Source organism: Schistocerca americana, chromosome 2, assembly GCF_021461395.2.
Source record: "Schistocerca americana isolate TAMUIC-IGC-003095 chromosome 2, iqSchAmer2.1, whole genome shotgun sequence".
NCBI classification, from domain to species: Eukaryota; Metazoa; Arthropoda; class Insecta; order Orthoptera; family Acrididae; genus Schistocerca; species Schistocerca americana.
Window position 1 is genome coordinate 757,883,268 of NC_060120.1, and position 22,719 is coordinate 757,905,986.

At 43.7% G+C, this 22,719-nt stretch overlaps 1 protein-coding gene across 1 annotated transcript in view; it reads right to left on the bottom strand.

Moving 5' to 3' along the window:
* Nucleotides 1-401: 401 nt before the first annotated feature.
* Nucleotides 402-22,719, bottom strand: part of LOC124594406 (flocculation protein FLO11-like) — a 75,721-nt gene continuing 53,403 nt past the window's right edge. The window contains exons 2-3 of the mRNA XM_047132776.1: nucleotides 814-3,605; nucleotides 402-732 (exon numbers count right to left, since the gene is read on the bottom strand). Of these exons, the coding sequence (XP_046988732.1) occupies nucleotides 402-732; nucleotides 814-3,605 (3,123 nt within the window). The remainder of the gene's footprint in view (nucleotides 733-813; nucleotides 3,606-22,719) is intronic.

Below are 22,719 nucleotides of genomic sequence, written 5' to 3' on the forward strand. Positions count from 1 at the left end.
TGACGTAATAATGTGTGAAATGAAGCGTGAAGCTTAAAATACACACTTCAAAATTACTCATGGTTGAATCTGGCCAGTTGCACAGATAATAAACAGATTAAAGCCTACTTGAAACACGTTTTTATTCTCGTAACACAGTTCCCTATTTACCAATAATGTATTACTTTAATCAACAAGAGAAAGTTCAACGAGATGTGCAGTGCAGCCGATACGGTCAGTTAAAGTAAAAAGTATTTGTGATTGCCAGCTACTGTTGTAGGTTTATTTCCTAGAAGTTAATCAATGAGTATCGAATTACAAGTTTTTATTTAGAAAATATGTACAAAATGGCGTTGCTAATTAAATGAAAGTGTAGAATATAAATAAACGACGTTTAGAGATTCCAGTGATGTTCAGTGTGATCAGTGGCGGAAGTTAAACATTCGGAACAGCGAGTGACCCTGTCCGAACAGCGACCAGCTTCTGCCCTCAGAGCTGTCGGACTCAGAATCGGAGTCGGAATCGGAATCGGAGTCGGAGTCGCCGTCGTCGTCGAACCAGCGACGAATGAGCGGGTCGGGCCTGCAGTCGGCGAGAGGCCGCCACACGCAGCGGCGCTCGCTGCGGCTGAAGGCGCTGCCCCGGGGACAGCTCATCGTGAGCGCGCGCCACTGCCATCCGGCGCGGTAGCACAGCACGAACCTGTCGCAGCTGTCGGCCGATGGCTGCGCGCCCGCCGCGCGGCACTCCGGGCTGGTGAGCGCGGCGCGCACCGCCGCGCGCAGCTGCCGCGACGCCAGCACCAGCCGCAGCTGCGACGCGACGTCGCCGCGCCGCTGCCCCGCCAAAGAGCCCAGCAGCTGCCGCCACCGGCGGTCCGAGGTCGCCTCCTCCAGCTTGGCGGCGATCGTCTCCCAGTAGGGGCTCTCTCTGCGGTACGATTCGAGAACCTCCCTCACGCTCGACGTCACATCCCACACTGTAGGCTTGTGAGAAGCGGACACTCTTCTGAAGACTTCGGTTACGTTCTTCCAGAAGTCGTTCACCACCTGGCGGCAGTGGACTTCAGCCAAACCTTCCAGAAACTTGGTCGACATTTCTTTCATGACGAGGATAGAATCTCCCACAAAGTCACCTTCAGGGGTAGATGGGAGCGATGTAGAAGCAACTGAATCCCCTTCAGAAGATGACAGTCCGATGGGGGGCTGGCTGGTTGATCCAGGATTAGGCAGAAGTGATGTAGAACTGACTGCATTCCCTTCAGAAGATGAGACTCCAAGTGTGGTCTGGCTGGTGGATCCAGCAGGTTTAGATGGAAATGACGCCGAAGCAATTGAATTCCCTTCAGAAAATGACAACTCAACTGGGAACTGGCTGGTGGCTCCTGCAGAATTGAGTGGTAGTGAAGCAGAAACAACTGAATTTCCTTCAGAAGATGGCTCTCCAACTGGGGCCTGACTGGTGAGTCCAGTAGAGTTAGATGGAAGTGATGTGGAAGCAAGGGAATTTCCTTCAGAAGGTGACACTCCAACTGGGAATTGGCTGAAGGATCCAGCAGGATTAGGTGGTATAGATGCGGAAGCAACTGAATTTCCTTCGGAAGAAGACACCCCATCTCGAAACTGGCTAATGGATCCACCAGACAACCCAAGCTGTGGGATAGACTTAGCACTCTGGTTGGAGCTGCTGACCCCTTCTGGTAAGCTGGTACCATCCGAGCCTGTAGAGTCTGATACTTCAGAATTACCTGATAATGTCTGTGATGAGTGCACAGTCCGATTGTCTGATCTGTTATTAGAATTTTCCGCTGTTTCTGTAACTGACGTTTCTTGGTCACCAGTGGCTTCGTTTTTGTTGTTGCTCAAGGTATCCTGTTCTGATGCCGAATTATTTGATGGTACTGTTGAACTCATTCCTCCACTAGTAGGCTGCACTGCAGTTGAATTAGAATTTCCTAAGTTTTCTTCCAGTATAACTGGTGGCTGCACGTTTGGCTCCTCACCATTAATAAGAGCTGGGTTTTGTGTGAGGACAACTGTACTTTCTGTGCTGAAGACGGTCGATTCAGTTGTGGCTACATCCGCTTCTACTAGATCCACTGCAGGCTCTGTTTTTGGTGTAAATATTCCTTCTCCCTGATCTCGCTGCGTATCCATAGCTGGTGAATCTTGTAGAACACCTTCTGCAGTTTGATCAACTGATGATTGTCCTCCGCTTGTTACTTGCTCTGAGACTAACGACTGTTCGTTTTCAGTAGCTGATTCCCCTTTCGTAGATTGCGTTGTGCCAAATTCTTGAGTTGGAATATTTTGTGAATTCAGATTCTGAACCTCAGAGAAAGCGTCGATGCTACTTGGCGCATCCTTAATTATTCCAGGTTCCGGTCCCACGTCTGATGCTATGAATGTGGAGTTATTGACCTCTACTACTTGGATTCCAGACTCTGTAGAAGACACATTAGCAGTACTTCCATGCCCTTCATCTTGAATTTCCACTCTAGTTATGTTACTTCCTGACGAAGATATGTATAAGCCATCTCTCGCTACTTCTATAGTTATAGGTGCTTCACTTTCTGATGTTACACTAGTTGATAGCTGTTCCACGTACAGTTGCGCTTCACTTATCGACTCTTCTGTAGCATTATTTCTGTCGTCTGGTACATCCTCCTGTTCTTTCTCCAGTACATGGGTAGTATCGGGTGACTGATTTATGCTCGGTGTTTCATTAGAATTCTGGATGCCAGATTGCTGAATCAATAGTCCTCCCTCATCTGGCGATTGGTGTGGTTCGACTTGTGGTAACTGGTCAAGGGTTTCTGCATTTAATAATGCAGGTGAATCACTACTTTTATTTCCTGGCACTGGCATTTGATCTCCTCGTTTCAGTGTCTTTAAATTTGTGATTGGTGCCTGGAGAGCGAGAGTACTGTTACGTCCATTATTGCCATAATCGCCAACGAATTCACTCTGCTCTCTTACACCCACATAAAAGGTACTCACGTTATGTGGCTCTATATGAAGCAGTTTGTTCTGTGGCTCTACAACAGATCTATTGCTAGTTGTGTTATGCGGTTTTATGTGAATGAGTTTGTTCTGCGGTTCTACAACAGATCCATTGCTTTGCTCGCCTGTCGTCGCTGTCGGTCCACCTACATTCCAGCTAAAATCTGAACCACCGCTTACTTCAAGATCTACTTGCTCTTGTGGTAATATGTTGTTAAGAACGATTACTGATTGCTCTCCACCAGGGAGCGCATCGGACACGTTGAAAGTTTCATTCCTAAGTGATTGGAACTCTGCAGTGTGATTTGTTTCTTGAGGAATTACGCCACTGTCGTTTGCTTGTTTTACTGCCTCTTGCTCATCTTGTGTAATCAGAGGCGTTGCCAGGTCAGTGTTGATGGCAGGTGCTTCTCCCGACGCGTTGAGTGCCTCCGGCCCATTCCAGGATGTGGTAGTGGTGGGAGGCGGCTGCGTGGCTGTCCTCTCGGCCACCTGGCGGCACAGCACCTCTAAGAAGGGGTTTGGAGCACCGCCTGAGGTGCCGATCTCGTTGCAGAAGGCGGCGAACTCCGTCAGGGAGGGCGACTGCGACAGTGCGCCGTTGCGGCTTAGCAGCGCCGTCGTCTGAGAACACCAGACGAAAAGCAAACATTAGTTACAAGGCTGCAGCGTCAACTTATTTGCATATGCATACATGGTATGCAAACCACGGTGAAGTGCATGCAGAGGGTACCTAGTGTTCTGTTACATGATACTGTTTCTTTCCTCGAAAAACCCGTGAGCCGTGTATCGACTCGTGCTACACCTTGTGTTTAGATTGCATTGGTTTTCCTTTTCTCCCCCTGACATGTTTGTTTGATATGTTGTCTGTCATTAAGTGGCTGCTTGGTTGTCTTTTCCCTCTGCTATCGATATCTGCGTTTTTGCTTCCGGTAAACTGCTATGGAGGAAGTGAGATCTTTGACCGGATGTAACCTCGTGTGGTGGCGCGGAAGTAGGGGGTTGCGGGCAGAGAGTGTGGTGGACACGGGAGAGCAAGCGCGAAGCAAGCGTGGTCGGTTGTACCGAGTCGCCACGTGATGTATGTCGGTTGTGTGTAACGAGCGGGTCGAGTTGACGGAAGAGCTCTCCGCGTGTTGGTTGTATACAGAATCGCCTTGGTGAGACGTAAACTAGCTTCTTTAAATCCTCCGTTTCAACACTGGAGTTTAAAAGGAGACACCTAACATGAAGGAGCGGTCACTACCCGCCAACGTTGCAGAGAAGACGTGAACTCCAGTGACAGAGCGTGTTGTGACGCGACCGTAGCGTGCTGGGTACGCTGGCGACGCGTGCGCGGTCGGATGTGTGGATCCTTGCCGTCGGAGATCGTGTACTACCTGTTCAAGCATAATTGCAAGTTAAGTTCGTGGAAGGTTTAATCATTAAGTAATAATTTTGTGTAACCAGCGTCTCTTCTGCCTTGTGGCCTCCGGCGACCGGGTTTCCTGTCCCTGGCACCGGTGTAATAGAAGACAGTGATCTTTCCTCCTGCTCTCGTTACTGTCCGATGGGAGGTATAGTTTTGGCAGTTTAATTGTTTCGCTAATCTGTCGTGCGTTATGAGTAAATTCATGCTTCTTGTTGGTTGATCATGTGGTCACTCATTGAGGACTGTGTGGTGTAATGTTGCCTTGCACGAGGTTAGTTCTAATTCTGTCAGCAAATTAAGACACCTTATAACAAGTTTTCGCTGGCTAAAAGTCGGTGCAGTGACCAGTCTGAGAGTGGCAGTTGTATTTACGGGCTTATTTAAATTGGTCAGTATTCTGTCTAGCCTGTGCATCACTTAGTGGGTGATTTGTGGCCGCCTTACACGGGTCCGTCATATCTGTTATGTTCTAATGATATTCCAGGACACTTTTGCTTAAAATTTTTTTTAAATTCCTCCAAGTTTGTAAATTCCCTTTATTGACATTAATCGTGTGTTTGCTGAGACCTGTTTAATTTTTTAAATGGCGGTGTTGGTAGCTTCACTATCTCACCGTACTTTATTAATAAATTTCTGTATTTACTTTAGTAGCCTGTTTACTAATTTCTTTAAATTTTTTAAATTGTTGTATTGCTATAAATTACTTTTATTGCCGTTAGCGGCGTGTTTTAAAAGGTAGTTTATTACCGTACTGCTAGCTTCTGTGTATTTCTTTAATTTTTTAAAAATTGTTGTATTGCTATAAATCACTTGATTGCCGTTAGCGGCGTGTTTAAAAGGCTGTTTATTGCCGTACTGGTAGTTTCTGTAAGATACGGGTAAAACATCGGTGAAAATCTCAACTCGACAGTAAACTTCTAGAAATTTGGCCCCGTTTCCCAACTTGTGGTGTGGCTTGTAGTAACCGTAACCACTGTGTGTGTCAACCCGGTATGGAGCGCGGGAAGAATGTTTACATACCTTTGTGCGCTCTGTAACTAGTCTAAGGTTGTCTTGGTTGTCCTACCCGCCTCCATACCCGAGGTCGCTAAGGCGCAACTGTGCTGTGGCACTCTATTCAGACGTAAGTAATTCTGGTTCTGGATGAAACATGCGATGTGAACAAAAATGTGGGAACACATTACCAAGATTAATGGGGTGGTCGAAAACTTTTGGCGTTCAAAACAGATTCCAGTAGTCTCGGAATGTATAAAAGCTGTGTGGTTTTGAACCTAATCTTATACCATTCTTCCTCAAAATAGTGGCAAGTTAATGTAACGATGATGGAGGTGGGTAGCGATGTGCACCCTTTTCTCAAAAACAGAACCACAAAGGCTTAATAATAAGGTGATATATTGACTGTGGTACCAGGGGAGACGTGACAATCCATTTTCGAGCTCACAAAACCAATTCGGGACGATACGCACCCGCCGTGCAAAAAGGCGCCTCTAGTCTTGGAACACAGCATCACTATGGGAATGACTGATCCGACAAAATAGCCACCTATTCCTTGGCATTAATGCCATCTTTCAGAGTACACACCGGGCCTATGGAATACCACAGTATTGCTGTCCACCCCGAAACCTCTGCATGTTTAGTTCTTGGGACTTTAACTCGGTCAGACTTTGGACACAGTGTGCAACAAGACTCATCCGACCAAATATCTTCCACATTATATGACTTTGGCAGCTCCGACGAATCGTTCTAGAATCCCAGTTCGCCCTTAAATTTCCAGTGTTGTTTTGGTGCTCACAGGGCTCGCGAGTGCGACATTCAATTCTGTAGTGATTTTTGTAGCTATCGTCGTCTTACGTCTCGTCACAATCATCTTCAGTGCCTGTGCGTCACGATCTACTGTATCAGCACACATTCTCGTCCGCGTCATAACTTAGTGGATGATATCTTTCCGCTTTCCCTGTATTTGGTGTAACTCTTTGACACAATGCTTCCTGAAACACACAAAAATTCGGCTCCCTTGGTTAGTGAAGCATCCACCATACGAGCGCCAACAATTTTCCAAGTCACTTAGCTCTGAGATAATGCACTCAAAACTACACAGAACATTTTTCTGACCACTACTGACTCTTACAGCTTATTCACGACGTTGCGCAATTGCCATTCGTGGTCAGCGCATCCTGCAGGATTGTCTAGCATCTGCATTTATATCCAAGCGTGAATTTCTCGCAGAGTTTCCACATTAGTGTCCAGTCCCTGTATTTACTGTCAGCCTTTGGGCGACAAGGGGACAGGAGGTGGGGGAACAAATCATCCGTCTGCTCGCCAGTCTTTGCGACAATGTATTGGACTAAATTCGAAACCTCCCCCCAGTTTCTCATAAAACGTGAGCATATCAAACTGTTGGTGGTGAGCCGTTCGTCAGTCGCAGAGGACGTTATGCTTGGTCTTATGTGCCAATATCGGACTTAACTCTTTTATTTTTCTCGTCATCATAATACAATGCAAATCTAACACCACACTATACATGCATCAATTAAACTAACGTATACTTCACAAATACGCATTCGACACATCGCTCACAAATCTGCAAAGAAAGGAGCCTGTGTGCACCTATGAAGAACATCCTTTCCTACGGGCGGCTGAATCCACCCCTTGGCTTATCAAGGCTAATAGTACAGTAGGAGCCGGCCGGTGTGGCCGTGCGGTTCTAAGCGCGTCAGTTTGGAACCGCGTGACCGCTACGGTCGCAGGTTCGAATCCTGCCTCGGGCATGGATGTGTGTGATGTCCTTAGGTTAGTTAGGTTTAAGTATTTCTAAGTTCTAGGGGACTGGTGACCTCAGTAGTTAAGTCCCATAGTGCTCAGAGCCATTTGAACCATTTGAAGTACAGTAGGACATTTACGCCTTTTTGGAGACCTTTGTGGGATCGATACATGGGGAGTTGTAGTATATTCCTATGGTCCTCACTTGATACTTAATCTTCTCTGTCTCTCTCTCTCTCTCTCTCATACACACACACACACACACACACACACAGACACACACACAGAGTCAAACACGCAAACTCAAAACGTCTGGAATGTGCCCGCGCTTTAAAAGGAAATAGGGAGAAAAATGAAATCCCTTACCTACTAAACCTAAGAAAGAATTCTATATGTTTGAAACGTAACCATTTGTATTGAGAATGTAGGCTTTAGGAATGTAACTAAATAGTTTTTTGAATCATGATTACACTCTGCGAATTAGTGTGATGTGCCTGTCTGTAACTACTTGTACTGACATATAGCAGCTCTCGTAAACAAGTAAGTCATTGAGTCTGGCCGGCCGGGGTGGCCGTGCGGTTCTAGGCGCTACAGTCTGGAACCGTGTGACCGCTACGGGTGTCGCAGGTTCGAATCCTGCCTCGGGCATGGATGTGTGTGATGTCCTTACGTTAGTTAGGTTTAAGTAATTCTAAGTTCTAGGGGACTTATGACCTCAGAAGTTGAGTCCCATAGTGCTCAGAGCCATTTGAAGCATTGCAGTGAGCCTCTTATGTGATAACTGCGGTAACAAATTGAATGAAACAGCTGTAGCAATAAATTTCTTTACATGTGCCTTGATATTATAGTCATATGATATCTTCATGAATAATATCTACTGAAAAAATTACAATACCAACATTTTCATTAAGGAAAAGTGCAAGGGTAACCTGGTCGCGGAAACATAAGAAACGATGTTATTCTTTTGAGGAACGATTAGTGAAGCAGATTAGCAACGCCAAGTGCGTGTAGTGTGTGGCCTCATTAAAAAAAAATAAAAATAAAATTTAAAAAAAAACATAAAAACAGATTCTGTTAGTGAAACAGGACTCGAGGTTACGCTACAGAACGATGAAAATTGCTCAGAAGAACTTACTAGCGTAAACCATCCTCAGTATAAAACTATCATTAGAAACGAAAATTTTTTATGAAAATTTTCCTGATTTCTTACTGCGCTTACCGCAAAATAATAAAACTTGAAGAGCATTCTTGCTCAGTAGCTCGTAAATAATTCATCAACGAAGGACATGAGACTATAGATATATTCGATAATACATTAGAGTGATGTGTGGAGATAATCCTTGTATAACCGAGGTAACATAAGACTCCACATTATTTTAACGACGGGAATAAAATAAATTAAGATATGAGGAACGGCAGAGAAAAAAATATCTTCAGTATCAGATGACGACTTGAAGTGGTTGAACTGGATGTGGAGATGAATTTTAGTTCACTGGTGGGGCAGCCATAGGTTCAACCGAAAACCGAGATTACAATGGGGTGAAAATATGTAAGAAATGAGAAATGTAGCGGTTTCGTTTACCTCCTCAGAACTACTTACAAAAACAAAAATAAGAAAAGCCGTATGAGTAAGTGAGTTCTGTTTCTTGTGAACGGAATTTTGTAGGCACGAAGAATAAGCGATTACGAAGATGATTCAACACAACTGAATGTGTATTGATCATTATAGTTTATATACCCTCAGGAACATCAGAAATTAGTAATAAAATTCAATTACTACAGAATCACGGTGCTCACCAAAAGAAGGAACGCGAGTACCATGTACGTGCCCATCCCGCAGGTCGTCTTGTCAGGCGTAGCGAGACACTGATGCCGGTACTCGCTGTTCCTCTCATTATAAAGTCCTCGCTCCTTATCTGGCGCACGCGCTCCACAGTAAACATGTACCGAGGGCTTGATCCGTGCTTTACGGCACCAAATAAATTTGTCAGGGCACTTCCTGAGAATGTGGCTGAGCGAGGTGAGCAAGTGTATGACGCATTGCTGTTTCGATGTAACAGTCATTATGTCAACTCATTATCCGGAGGAGAAACGGATGTAAATACTAACATCCACTTGAATAAGACTTTTCACGGGATTTACTGTGTCTACAAAACTTCCTTACTTTATATCTGCGCGTTGGAGATTTTGAAGTATTCAGAAGAGAAGTGGAGACTCTTAGAATGGTTTATCACCTCTATTAGTTACTCTCGGTATTGTCATCGTGTCTGACATGGAAACTTCCAGTTAGTTTAAAACTATGGTAGTGCAGAGATTCGAAACCGAAAACTTGCTTTCCATGGACAATGCTCCTACTTAATGAAGTACGTACGCACGACCTACTACCTGTCATCATAGTTTTATTTTTGCCAGTACCTCTCTCCTATGTTACCAACTACAACGATTTTCTCATGCATCTCACTCAAGTTACTTTGCCACCAAATATTTCTACCAAATAAAAAACGATAAATAATGTAACTAAATCTCTACACGAGGACATAATAATATAACTGTTTTTGTACAAGGGGAAATGTGAAGATGATCAGTTCTTAGTGCAAAGCTCGCTACTAACAGTTAATGTAATTAAGGCCCAATATCGTATTACTACAAGACAGATTATAGGTCAGAGGAATCAGTCACAATCATCTAGTACTTATGTGTTTCTATAAGGAGCGGTTTAAGTTTGCATGGCCACAAACACGGTTAACCCCATTATGATGAAGCCAATGAAGCCAGAGCCCAGACTGAGATACATCGGCCATAACATAAGAGAGTGTCACACAACCACGAAGGAGGTGGATTACAAAATCCAGTTCTATAAGTTCTCGATATTGTTCATCATATTAAAGGAGCAGAGAGCGAGAGAGAGGGAGAGAGAGAGAGAGAGAGAGAGAAAAAAAACCAAAAAGACTTTCAAAGAAGAGATATCCTACGGTATTTACCACTTATCGGAATTCTTAGTGAGAGTTACAAAAGTGTTCAGAAAACTCCACTGAAATACGCTATAAAAAAAAAAAGGCGCTCTGCGTTGTGGAGAGCCTGTCTTTCAACACACCCAAAAATATTTTGCTTTCAGTTTCCTAGTTTAAATTTCCCAAGCGGAACTGGTACTTTTTGCAGAAGGCTCTAGTGTTATAATAAACCCCTTTGAAAAGGAAGGAACAGAGAAAAAACTATTTATTATTTTATTCAGAAAATTATTAAGAGGTTTTCTGAAAACAGATTTTTCTAATTTTTTGGAATACTCGCTATACTCACTTCTATACAACAAACAGAGCCATACCAACAACTGCTGAAGCACATGAATAGGAGTCAAAAACATTGCAGAATGCTCAAAATTTTTATGTCCGTTTATAGGTGAAAACTTGAAACGAAGGAGACGTATTACTGAACTAAAGTTCAGATATCTTTGCTCTTCGTATGGTTGCTAGTAAAATGAAGTGCTGATTGCACAAAAGCGAGAAGATCGAATATGTGTGGTCTTCACTCACAGTCATCTTGTATGTATCTCGTCAAGGGGTTAGGTTCCTTAACTGCACCGTCACAGTACCTACATTAACTAATGAAATTCGCCATAAAAAAATCCATCAGAATTTCAGAATGCAAATGATGTGCTTACTTACATTACTAGAAGAAACATAGCCTTTACTATCCGTTATTAAAGCTGTAACTGGTTCATAAAGGTGTTCAATATGCACCAACAACAAGTTTTTGTTCAACAACATTAAATTTCTGATGGGTAGTCTTAAAGTTAATTTAAAATTATTACTTTTGGACTACTCCTGTTTTCCTAGACAAATATTCACTTAACTGACAAAAAATTTAGTTTTAAGTGTAGCTGTATTAGTAGGACTCAAAAACTTTATGTTCATTATGTACAAAGCCTTTTTACGAATAATACAGCAAGAAACAGCGTGCAGCTATCACAGTGTCAACACAGAATGGGCTCTCTGAACTAAGCACAAAGGATGGTGTCGTAGTGCTGAGACGCCAAGAGGAAGCGGGCTGTGTGACTGCCCCCGTCGTCCTATGTTGCGGCGGCAGAGGGCGCTTGTAGTCCAGAGCTGGTGGAGGCATGGCTCAGCAGGCACGCACCATTGGTTCTGTCAGATCCCACTTAAACTCTATCAGCGTTAGACGGAAATTTTCAGTTCCACGCCCGTAGGATGGATCGATACGTGAGACAGCAGAGGTAGCTGTGGCAGTATAGAAACGGTCAGCAAGACTGGTAACACAACTAGCAACTTCCTAACAGGACAGCTGGCTGGACGAAATGAAGTTGAATGTTCGTGTGACAAAGCAGTAGAGTCACTCTTGTAGATTCTGCTGATTTGCTGTCAACGAGAATCATAGATACCTGGCTGCACGAGTGGACGGTGCCTGATTCTCGTGGATCCAAGGAACGTAGAACTGCCAGGGTAAAAGTTGATATTAGCTATGGTGAACGTTCATCCACAACAGTTAACGAAGATTGTGACAGTACTCTTCAGTATTGTGCAGACAGCTATATCTGCATTTCTCAGTATGGACTGTGCAGGAAGTCACTCGGCAATTAGGGCCAGGTCACTGTAGGTCCCAGGTGTGTTAAACCCTTAGAATCTGTAATTTCATGCTTATTGTGTTCAGTGAACTTTTGATCCATATTTACTGCTGGCGTTGACCGATTATCTGTTTTCGCTTGTTATGGGCTGTAATCAGCAGTGGGTAACGTGCGTTGGTGTACTGTGTTATTTATATTCTGTTTCTTGTTAACTGATCGTGTAAAATTAGTTTAGGGTGTCAGCATTTGGTCCGGTATATTTTGGGATATTGAGTCTGGGCAAAGTTTCGATCATTGTGTGTCTTTTTTGTCATACTTTTACAATTTTGGTATTATTATAGTAAATTGTTTTGTGTTCCCTTATTCTAAAGCTGAAGATATTCTAAGAGAAAGATGATTTTACCGTGTCCTCTATTGTGTTAGAACTTATGTTGTGCTTTCTTGTACTGTCAGTGCTGGATTCATCACTTCACCCCGCGCATGCTTTCATATTTGTTGGACTTGTCTATTAAATGTATTTAAAAACTGTTAAGATTTTAGCCTCGCCCAACCCTTAACCACTAATTATAAATAAAGGGTCACATATTTGACTAGATAAATTGTGATCTTTTACTTATTCAGCTAATTATTCTGTGTCGAATTGATGATCTTCGAGTTCGGTTTATTTTAAAGCAGTCTTTAGATCTTTCCACCTGACTGTTGTATGTGTACATGATTAAAAGAGTGCAGGACTTATTTCAGTATATGGTGCATACCTATTGCTATTTGAACACGTCTCCTCCTGAAGGAAGTCCAGTGTTTTAGCCACTGTACAGTCTCGATATTTGAGGATCAGAGGCAAATTTGGCTCCAGGACGTTTGAAAATTCTGAGCGTTATCAAATCAGTTTGAATAAGAGTTTATTTTATCTGTGATTGCATGTACTCATTAACTTTGGTACACGATGATATATGGACCCCAAGCTGAAATGGCGTGCTGCGTGACGTATTGTCTTTCATTAGTGTATCCCCGTTTTTTACACATACAACAAGTGGAACTGTACCACACTTTGAGACGAGATAGTGATATATCATTTTCGCTGCAGAAGCTCATTACCAACTGCAAAAACTAAAAGATTACTGTTTACTAGGTTTGGACATATGCAAATGTGAAATTTCCATTTCATAAATGCAATTTGCACTAAAATCTAACTTAAGGATTGATTTTTATGCAATTTTCGATCTAACATAGCAGCGGAATACATAGGGCATATAAGATAGCTATGTTAGCCATTGGTCCGGAATTCGAGAAGTAGCTTTGCGAGAAAGTTAAAGATGTATGCGATGGAGGTGCCAAATGCCTTCTCGAAGCATATAGAGGACTGGCATATGGATTCATTTCCAGTGAAAGGAAACGTGACTCTCAATTTGAGCTTGGAACCGGAGGAATGGACTAAACCATATCCCTGTAATGGAAGGAATATACACACATCAGCAAAAGTTTTGGATCACGCCAGTTCCCAGAACTCCTGAAGATAGACATTGCCTGTGAATATTGTTTCACAGACACAGTGCCTTTGACTCTTCAGAAATGTCTCTAAACCCGCCCATACATACAAACAACCATGCATCATCACCGCCTACTAGACGGAGGGGGTCCGAGAACCGATCAGTTCCAGTCATTCCACCAGGAAGGAGGTACACGGCTCGTGTTGTCTGTAGTTCAACCTTGCGTAGACGGTCAATACCGGGGTTCGATCGCGTCCGCATTGTTACTTTGTACCAGGAAGGGCTCTCAACAAGAGAAGTATTCAGGCGTCTCGGAGTGGACCTAAGTGATGTTGTTCGGACATGGACAACTGTTGATGACATGCCTCACTTAGGCCAACCAAGGGCTACTACTGCAGTGGATGACCGCTACCTACGGATTATGGCTCGGAGGATCCATGACAGAAACCCCACCATGTTGAATAATGCTTTTCAAGCAGCCACAGGGCACTGTGTTACGACTCAAACTGTGGACAATAGGCTGCATAAAGCCTAACTTCACTCCCGACGTCCATGGCGAGGTCCATCTTTTCAACCACGGAACCATGCATTGCGGTATGCATTGCGGTACAGATGTGCCCAACAACGTGCCGAATGGACCGCTCAGAATTGGTATCGAGTTCTCTTCATCAATACGTGTTGCATGCCTTCAAGCAGACAATCGTCGGAGAAGTGTTGGTAGCAACCCGGTCAGGCTGAATGCCCTAGACTATCCAGCGAGTGCAACAAGTTGGAGGTTTCCTGCTGCTGGCATTATGTGGGGACGACGTACGCCACTGGTGGTCATGGAAGGCACTTTAACGGCTATACCATACGTGAATGCCATCCTCCGACCGATAGTGCAACCATATCGGCAGCATACTGGCGAGGCATTCGTTTTCATGGACGACAATTCGCGCCCCCATCGAGCACATCTTGTGAAAGACTTCCTTCAGGATAACGACATCGCTCGTCTAGAGTGGCCAGCATGTTCTCCAGACATGAATCCCATTGAACATGTCTGGGATAGATTGAAAAGGGCTGTTTATGGATGACGTGACCCACCAACCACTCTGAGGGATCTACGCCGAATCGTCATTGAGGAGTGCCTTGATGAACTTATGGATAGTATGCCACGATGAATACAGGCATGCATCAATGCAAGAGAACGTGCTACTGGGTATTACAGGTACCGGTGTGTACAGCAATCTGAACCACCACCTCTGAAGGTCTCGCTGTATGGTGGTACAACACTCAATATGTGGTTTTCACGAGAAATAAAAAGGGCGCAAATGATGTTTATGTTGATCTCAATTCCAGGGTTCTGTACACATTCCGGAACTCTCGGAACCAAGGTGTGATAAACTTTTTTGGTTGGTGTAAAATCGTGCGTCAGTATATACTCTATTTACATGATAAATGTATTATTAGCTGAGCGAGAATAAACGCTCCTCATGGTCTGTGCTGACAAGAGTTTTGATTACGTACTTAACCAAGTTTATACACACACATCAAAAAAAGGTTTGCATCACCTCCGTGTCGAGAGTTCTGGAACCTGTACAGATAATTGGAATGTATATCAACATAAACATCATTTCCGCCCTTTTTATTGCTCATGAAAATCACACATTACGTGTTGTACCTCCATAAAGCGAGCAAGCGGCTACACGGGTAGCAGGGGTTGTGTGGCGTGGACTGGGCAGTGCTTTAGGTTAGATGGCCTCGGGCAAGTACAGAAAGGGCAACAGCCTCAAAGGGTGCGGGGTTAAGTCAGGACATGCGGGGACCAAGCAGAAATCGGTATTGTAATTGTAAACTGTCGAAGCTGCATTGGTAAAGTACCGGAACTTCAAGCGCTGATAGAAAGCACCAAAGCTGAAATCGTTATAGGTACAGAAAGCTGGCTGAAGCCAGAGATAAATTCTGCCGAAATTTTTACAGAGACGCACACGGTGTTTAGAAAGGATAGATTGCATGCAACCGGTGGTGGCGTGTTTGTCGCTGTTAGTAGTAGTTTATCCTGTAGAGAAGTAGAAGTGGTTAGTTCCTGTGAATTATTATGGGTGGAGGTTACACTCAACAACCGAGCTAGGTTAATAATTGGCTCCTTTTACCGACCTCCCGACTCAGCAGCATTAGTGGCAGAACAACTGAAAGAAAATTTGGAATACATTTCACATAAATTTTCTCAGCATGTAATAGTCTTAGGTGGAGATTTCAACTTACCGGATATAGACTGGGACACTCAGATGTTTAGGACAGGTGGTAGGGACAGAGCATCGAGTGACATTATACTGAGTGCACTATCCGAAAGCCGGCCGCGGTGGTCTAGCGGTTCTAGGCGCGCAGTCCGGAACCGCGCGACTGCTACGGTCGCAGGTTCGAATCCTGCCTCGGGCATGGATGTATGTGATGTCATTAGGTTAGTTAGGTTTAAGTAGTTCTAAGTTCTAGGGGACTGATGACCACAGATGTTAAGTCCCATAGTGCTCAGAGCCACTATCCGAAAATTACCGCGAGCAATTAAACAGAGAACCGACTCGTGGAGATAACATCTTGGACCTACTGATAACAAACAGAGCCGAACTTTTCGAGTCTGTAAGTGCAGAACAGGGAATCAATGATCATAAGGCCGTTGCAGCATCTCTAAATATGGAAGAACATAGGAATATAAAAAAAGGGAGGAAGGTGTATCTGCTTAGCAAGAGTAATAGAAGACAGATTTCAGACTACCTAACAGATCAAAACGAAAATTTCTGTTCCGAGACTGACAATGTTGAGTGTTTATGGAAAAAGTTCAAGGCAATCGTAAAATGCGTTTTAGACAGGTACGTGCCGAGTAAAACTGTGAGGGACTGGAAAATCCCACCGTGGTTCAACAACAAAGTTAGGAAACTACTGCGAAAGCAAAGACAGCTTCACTCCAAGTTTAAACGCAGCCAAAACCTCTCAGACAAACAGAAGCTAAACGATGTCAAAGTTAGCGTAAGGAGGGCTATGCGTGAAGCGTTCAGTGAATTCGAAAGTAAAATTCTATGTACCGACTTGACAGAAAATCCTAGGAAGTTCTGGTCTTACGTTAAATCAGTATGTGGCTCGAAACAGCATATCCAGACACTCCGGGATGATGATGGCATTGAAACAGAGGATGACACGCGTAAAGCTGAAATACTAAACACCTTTATCCAAAGCTGTTTCACAGAGGAAGGCGGCACTGCAGTTCCTTCTCTAAATCCTCGCACAAACGAAAAAATGGCTGACATCGAAATAAGTGTCCAAGGAATACAAAAGCAACTGGAATCACTCAACAGAGGAAAGTCCACTGGACCTGACGGGATACCAATTCGATTCTACACAGAGTATGCGAAAGAACTTGTCCCCCTTCTAAAAGCCGTGTACCGCAAGTGTCTAGAGGAACGGAAGGTTCCAAACGATTGGAAAAGAGCACAAGTAGGCCCAGTCTTCAAGAAGGGTCGTCGAGCAGATGCGCAGAACTATAGACCTATATCTCTGACGTCGATCTGTTGTAGAATTTTAGAACATGTTTTTTGCTCGCGTATTATGTCGTTTTTGGAAACCCAGAATCTATTCTGTAGGAGTCAACATGGATTCCGGAAACAGCGATCGTGTGAGACCCAACTCGCTTTATTTGTTCATGAGACCCAGAAAATATTAGATACAGGTTCCCAGGTAGATGCTATTTTCCTTGACTTCCGGAAGGCGTTCGATACAGTTCCGCACTGTCGCCTGATAAACAAAGCAAGAGCCTACGGTATATCAGACCAGCTGTATGGCTGGATTGAAGAGTTTTTAGCAAACAGAAAACAGCATGTTGTTATCAATGGAAAGACGTCTACAGACGTTAAAGTAACCTCTGGCGTCCCAGATGGGACTGTTATGGGACCATTGCTTTTCACAATATATGTAAATGACCTAGTAGATAGAGTCGGAAGTTCCATGCGGCTTTTCGCGGATGATGCTGTGGATACAGAGAACTTGCAGCATTAGAAAATTTTAGCGAAATGCAGGAAGATCTGCAGCGGGTAGGCACTTGGTGCAGGGAGTGGCAACTGACCCTTGACATAGACAAATGTAACGTATTGCGAATACATAGAAAGAAGGATCCTTTATTGTATGATTATATGATAGCGGAACAAACACTGGTAGCAGTTACTTCTGTAAAATATCTGGGAGTATGCGTACGGAACGATTTGAAGTGGAATGATCATATAAAATTAATTGTTGGTAAGGCGGGTACCAGGTTGATATTCATTGGGAGAGTCCTTAGAAAGTGTAGTCCATCAACAAAGGAGGTGGCTTACAAAACACTCGTTCGACCTATACTTGAGTATTGCTCATCAGTGTGGGATCCGTACCAGATCGGGTTGACGGAGGAGATAGAGAAAATCCAAAGAAGAGCGGCGCGTTTCGTCACAGGGTTATTTGGTAACCGTGATAGCGTTACGGAGATGTTTAGCAAACTCAAGTGGCAGACTCTGCAAGAGAGGCGCTCTACATCACGGTGTAGCTTGCTCGCCAGGTTTCGAGAGGGCATGTTTCTGGATGAGGTTATCGAATATATTGCTTCCCCCTACTTATACCAACCGAGGAGATCACGAATGTAAAATTAGAGAGATTCGAGCGCGCACGGAGGCTTTCCGACAGTCGTTCTTCCCGCGAACCATACACGACTGGAACAGAAAAGGAAGGTAATGACAGTGGCACGTAAAGTGCCCTCCGCCACACACCGTTGGGTGGCTTGCGGAGTATAAATGTAGATGTAGATGTAGAGACCTTCAGAGGCGGTGATGGAGATTGCTGTACACACCAGTACGTCTAATACCCAGTAGCACGTCCTTTTGCATTGATGCATACCTATATTCGTCGTGCCATACTATCTGTTGTGGTGTAACGAGACAGCTACGCCACACTGAAGTAGCCGAAAGGCACGCGTAATCTCACTTAGGCTAGAGAAAGGTCTGAAACAAGATACGTAATAAATGGTAACAAGAAAAGTACGTAGCTGCTATAATACTTAACTTTTAATTCGTCATTGGTTTACAACGTTCTTGATGAGACATTTCATACTATGTAAGGCTAATGGCGCCTTGCTAGGTCGTAGCCATGAACTTAGCTGAAGGCTATTCTAACTATCTGTTCGGCTAATGAGCGATGCTTCGTCCGTGTAGTCGCTAGCAAAGTCGTCGTACAACTGGGGCGAGTGCTAGTCCGTATCCCGAGACCTGCCTTGTGGTGGCGCTCGGTCTGCGATCACACAGTGGCGACACGCGGGTCCGACATGTACTAAATGGACCGCGGCCGATTTAAAGCTACCACCTAGCAAGTGTGGTGTCTGGCGGTGACACCACACATCCACAAGTTCATCAAGGCACTGTTGGTCCAGATTGTCCCATTCCTTAACGGCGATTCGGCGTAGATCGCTCAGAGTGTTTGGTGGGTCACGTCATCCATAAGCAGCCCTTTTCAATCTGTCCCAGGCATGTTCGATAGCGTTCATGTCTGGAGAATTTGCTTGCCATTCTAGTCGAGCGATGTCGTTATCCTGAAGTAAGTCATTCACAAGATGTTCACGATCGGTGTGCGAATTGTCGTCCATGAAGACGAATGCCTCGCCAATATGCTGCCAATATGGTTGCACTATCGGTCGGACGATGGCATTCACTTATCGTGCAGCCACTACGGTGCCTTCCACGACCACTAGCGGCGTACTTCGGCCCCACATAATGCTACCCCAAAAAAACAGCAGGGAACCTCCACCTTGCTGCACTCGCTGGACGTCTAAGGCGTTCAGCCTGACCGGGTTGCTCCCAAACACGTCTCCGACGATTGACTGGTTGAAGGCATACGCGACACTCATCGGTGAAGAGAACTTGATGCCAATCCTGAGCAGTCCATTCGGCATGCTGTTGGGCACATCTGTACCGCACTGCATGATTTCGAGGTTGCAAAGATGGGTCTCGCCATGGACGTCGGGAGTGAAGTTAGGCATCATGCAGCCTATTGCGCACAGTCTGAGTCGTAACACGACATCCTGTGACTGCACGAAAAACGCTTAGGAAGTATCTTTGAATGCTGATTGTTTCTAATTGTGAGAATGACTATACACTCACATACAGTTAGATAATGAAAAACAAAGCTTACAGATCTTCATTGTGTCATTGTGCTCCATTGTGATGGTAAGGAGGAAAATGCTACATATTCTGATGTACAATATTCTGAGTGTTGTTTGGATACCCGTACGTTGGCCTTATGATGACAATTAGTTGGTAGTGGAGAATCCATTCGTGAACGGTGCCGAACGGTGTTTCATCCTGGCGCTATAAGAGAAAAGTCACAAGTGGCAGAATATTTTAACAGACTTCATTATATGTGTTAGAATAAATGTGTAAACAGGGATGTAGTCTTTCGTCCTAGTCTTAAATCTGTACATTTAAGAAGCATTGACGGAAATCAAAGAGTGGTTTAAGAGTGAAGTTATAATTCACGGTAAAAGGATATCAATGATAAGATTCGGTGATGACACTGCTGTCCTCAGTTAAAGTGAAGAGGAATCATAGGATCTGATGAACGCAGTGATCAGTCTAATAGGCACAGAATATTCACTGACAGTAAACCGAAGAGGAACTGGAGTACTGAGGATTAGCAGATATGAGATTATTGATAAATTTAGCATCGAAAAGAGGGAATTTGTGGCCAATAGAGGCCAGCTAGTATGAAACATCGACCTTAACCTCTGTTCTATTTCTGATGAATCACACCCGCCCATCTGCTCAAGCCACAACAAACAAATCTTGACGTCGTTGCCCTCTTCATATGAAAGAGACTGCCGTCAGCGGAGATTCTAGGAATGTGTACTCCCACGCATCGTTGCATTGCAGTAGCAGCTCGTAACACTGCTCAAAAGACAAGTTACGTATGAGGTATTCTTATCTTGCCCTCTTTCTGAAGAAACATCCGGTTCGTCAGTAATACCTCGCATCAGATAAGGTCTCTCTGAATTTTTATCAGACTGTGTCTGCTTGGTCCAGAATGAAACTTTATTAACTGGAATAGGAAAATTCCGCAACTGAGAAGCCGTACTTGAGGCATAAGAAATATAATAGTGTATCTGAGAAGCAGAGTGGTAGTCAACTTTGTTCTGATCGAACGAGGGGCAGTATCATTAAGAGACTGGACCCAATTACCACGACATTAGGGTTCGTATTCCCGGCCAGAAATTTTGATTTCTTCATACTCAATCGTCCACCGTGCAAAAGAGAGTCAGTTTGTTTTACAACTTGTCGTCGGATTAAAATTGTGTGTCGCTGGCTCCCAAATGGAGTTTGCAGGACTCCGTCAGTAAGAAAACAATGTGTCTAGGAGAAGACCGTGAACACGTCTTACTGCAACAAAATATTTACTATTCCTCAGATCTATTGGTACAAATATGGGTCACTGCTGCATTCATCTGATTTCACAAACCATCTTCATATGTTAACATTACTACAGTAATCAGATTAAAAACATGCTGTGTGAAATTAAAATGTGTTACCCAGTTTTTAAGTGAGACTATATAGAAAATAACAAATCTATCTATTTTGTGATTATTTGTGCATCCCGTGACTTTGAGAGCGTTCGTATTAGTTTCATGTTTCCACTAGATGTGTTTGTATCTGTGTGGATATTCCTACCTAACTCATATAAATAGTGCTCACTACTAGCTTTTATATATTAAATGGAACAAGCGCTTGTTTTATAAAAAAACTGCATGTACTGATTTGTTGTACGCCTCAGACTGCCTGACCATGAACAGTGATACTGAAAACTGCAATCGTAATCAATAAAAATAGATTATTTGACAACTGTAAGTGGAAGGAACCATCTTTAATAATCGTGCATCAAACTATGAAATTGGTACTAGCGGTCCTGAAGGATAACAAACATTCTGTTGAAGTTAAGGCATAGTGCGTGTAAAGCAATTGTCCGGATTTGTGTTCCAGCACACAACTGTAATCTGCCAGCAAATTTTTCCCTGTACTCTTTTGTGAATTGCCTCTACTTCTTCTGATAGCTGGTGGGAAGGTTCTCATGGATGTGTTGCCGTTAATTCCTTACACCGTGCTTCTAATACTAAAGTACGTGGCAGCATCGCTTTGGTCATAAGGGACCACTCAAGAACGCATGTTCATCGTTGCTCACAAGTACGACACCGCCATACCATGCTTCCTCTGACACTTTATTGCACAGAAATCCACTGTAAATTTTTTTTTTTTTTTGCCGGCTTACTGCCTTTGTGTATTTGTGTATTTGTGTGTGTGTGTGTGTGTGTGTGTGTGTGTGTGTGTGTGTGTGTGTGTGTGTGTGTTTGTGTATGCGCGCGTTTGTCGAGAAGGACCTAGAAATAAAAGTAAGAGCAAATGATGTGTTTGCGGATGAGTAATCAGACGTATATGAACAAGCGTGCCTTGCAGTACACCATTACATTAACATCCCTCCACTTTGCTTACAAAGGACTTCAGTATTAAAAAATGGTTCAAATGGCTCTGAACACTATGGGACTTAACATTTGAGGTCATCAGTCCCCTAGAACTTATAACTACTTAAACCTAACTAACCTAAGGACATCACACACATCCACATCCGAGGCTGGATTCGAACCTGTGACCGTAGCGGTCGCGCGGTTCCAGACTGAAGCGCCTAGAACCGTTCGACCACAACGGCCGGCGCTTCAGTATTAACTAGTACCACAAATTGAAATCTGTATCCTTGCGTGGTGTATATGTTGTCATTTATTCGTGAAAGTGACGTTCATCCTCTGCTGTGTCAGACTGAGACGTAGCTAAATGGTACACCGTTTGTGAGAATTAATATAGTGACCCATATGTTCCATATCGTTCACTCAGTATCATGATGCGATACACAAACTACATATGGGATACAAGGTGTAATATGTTTCAAATACTGTCAGATATCGACCCTTCTCTTTTGTATAACATTAGTCTACAGATGATGTTTGACATAACCGGTGAACAGTGCTTTCCGTTGAAATGTTAATAACATTTGAGTTAGCCCCATGGTAAGCAAGAAATCAATTTATAGCGAAATACGTGGCAGAATCTAGTGGAATTTTTAGTTGTAGCACTACGAACATAACATACCATAACTCTCCAAATAATGAAATCTGTTAAATACCACAGTTAAGAAGAGGTTTTAAAAATGCTCAAAAAATTATATGTTTGTTGATAAGTTATACATGTTGTTGTTGTTGTTGTGGTCTTCAGTCCTGAGATTGGTTTGATGCAGCTCTCCATGCTACTCTATCCTGTGCAAGCTTCTTCATCTCCCAGTACCTACTGCGACCTACATCCTTCTGAATCTGCTTAGTGTATTCATTTCTTGGTCTCCCTCTACGATTTTTACCCTCCACGCTGCCCTCCATTACTAAATTTGTGATCCCTTGATGCCTCAGAGCATATCCTACCA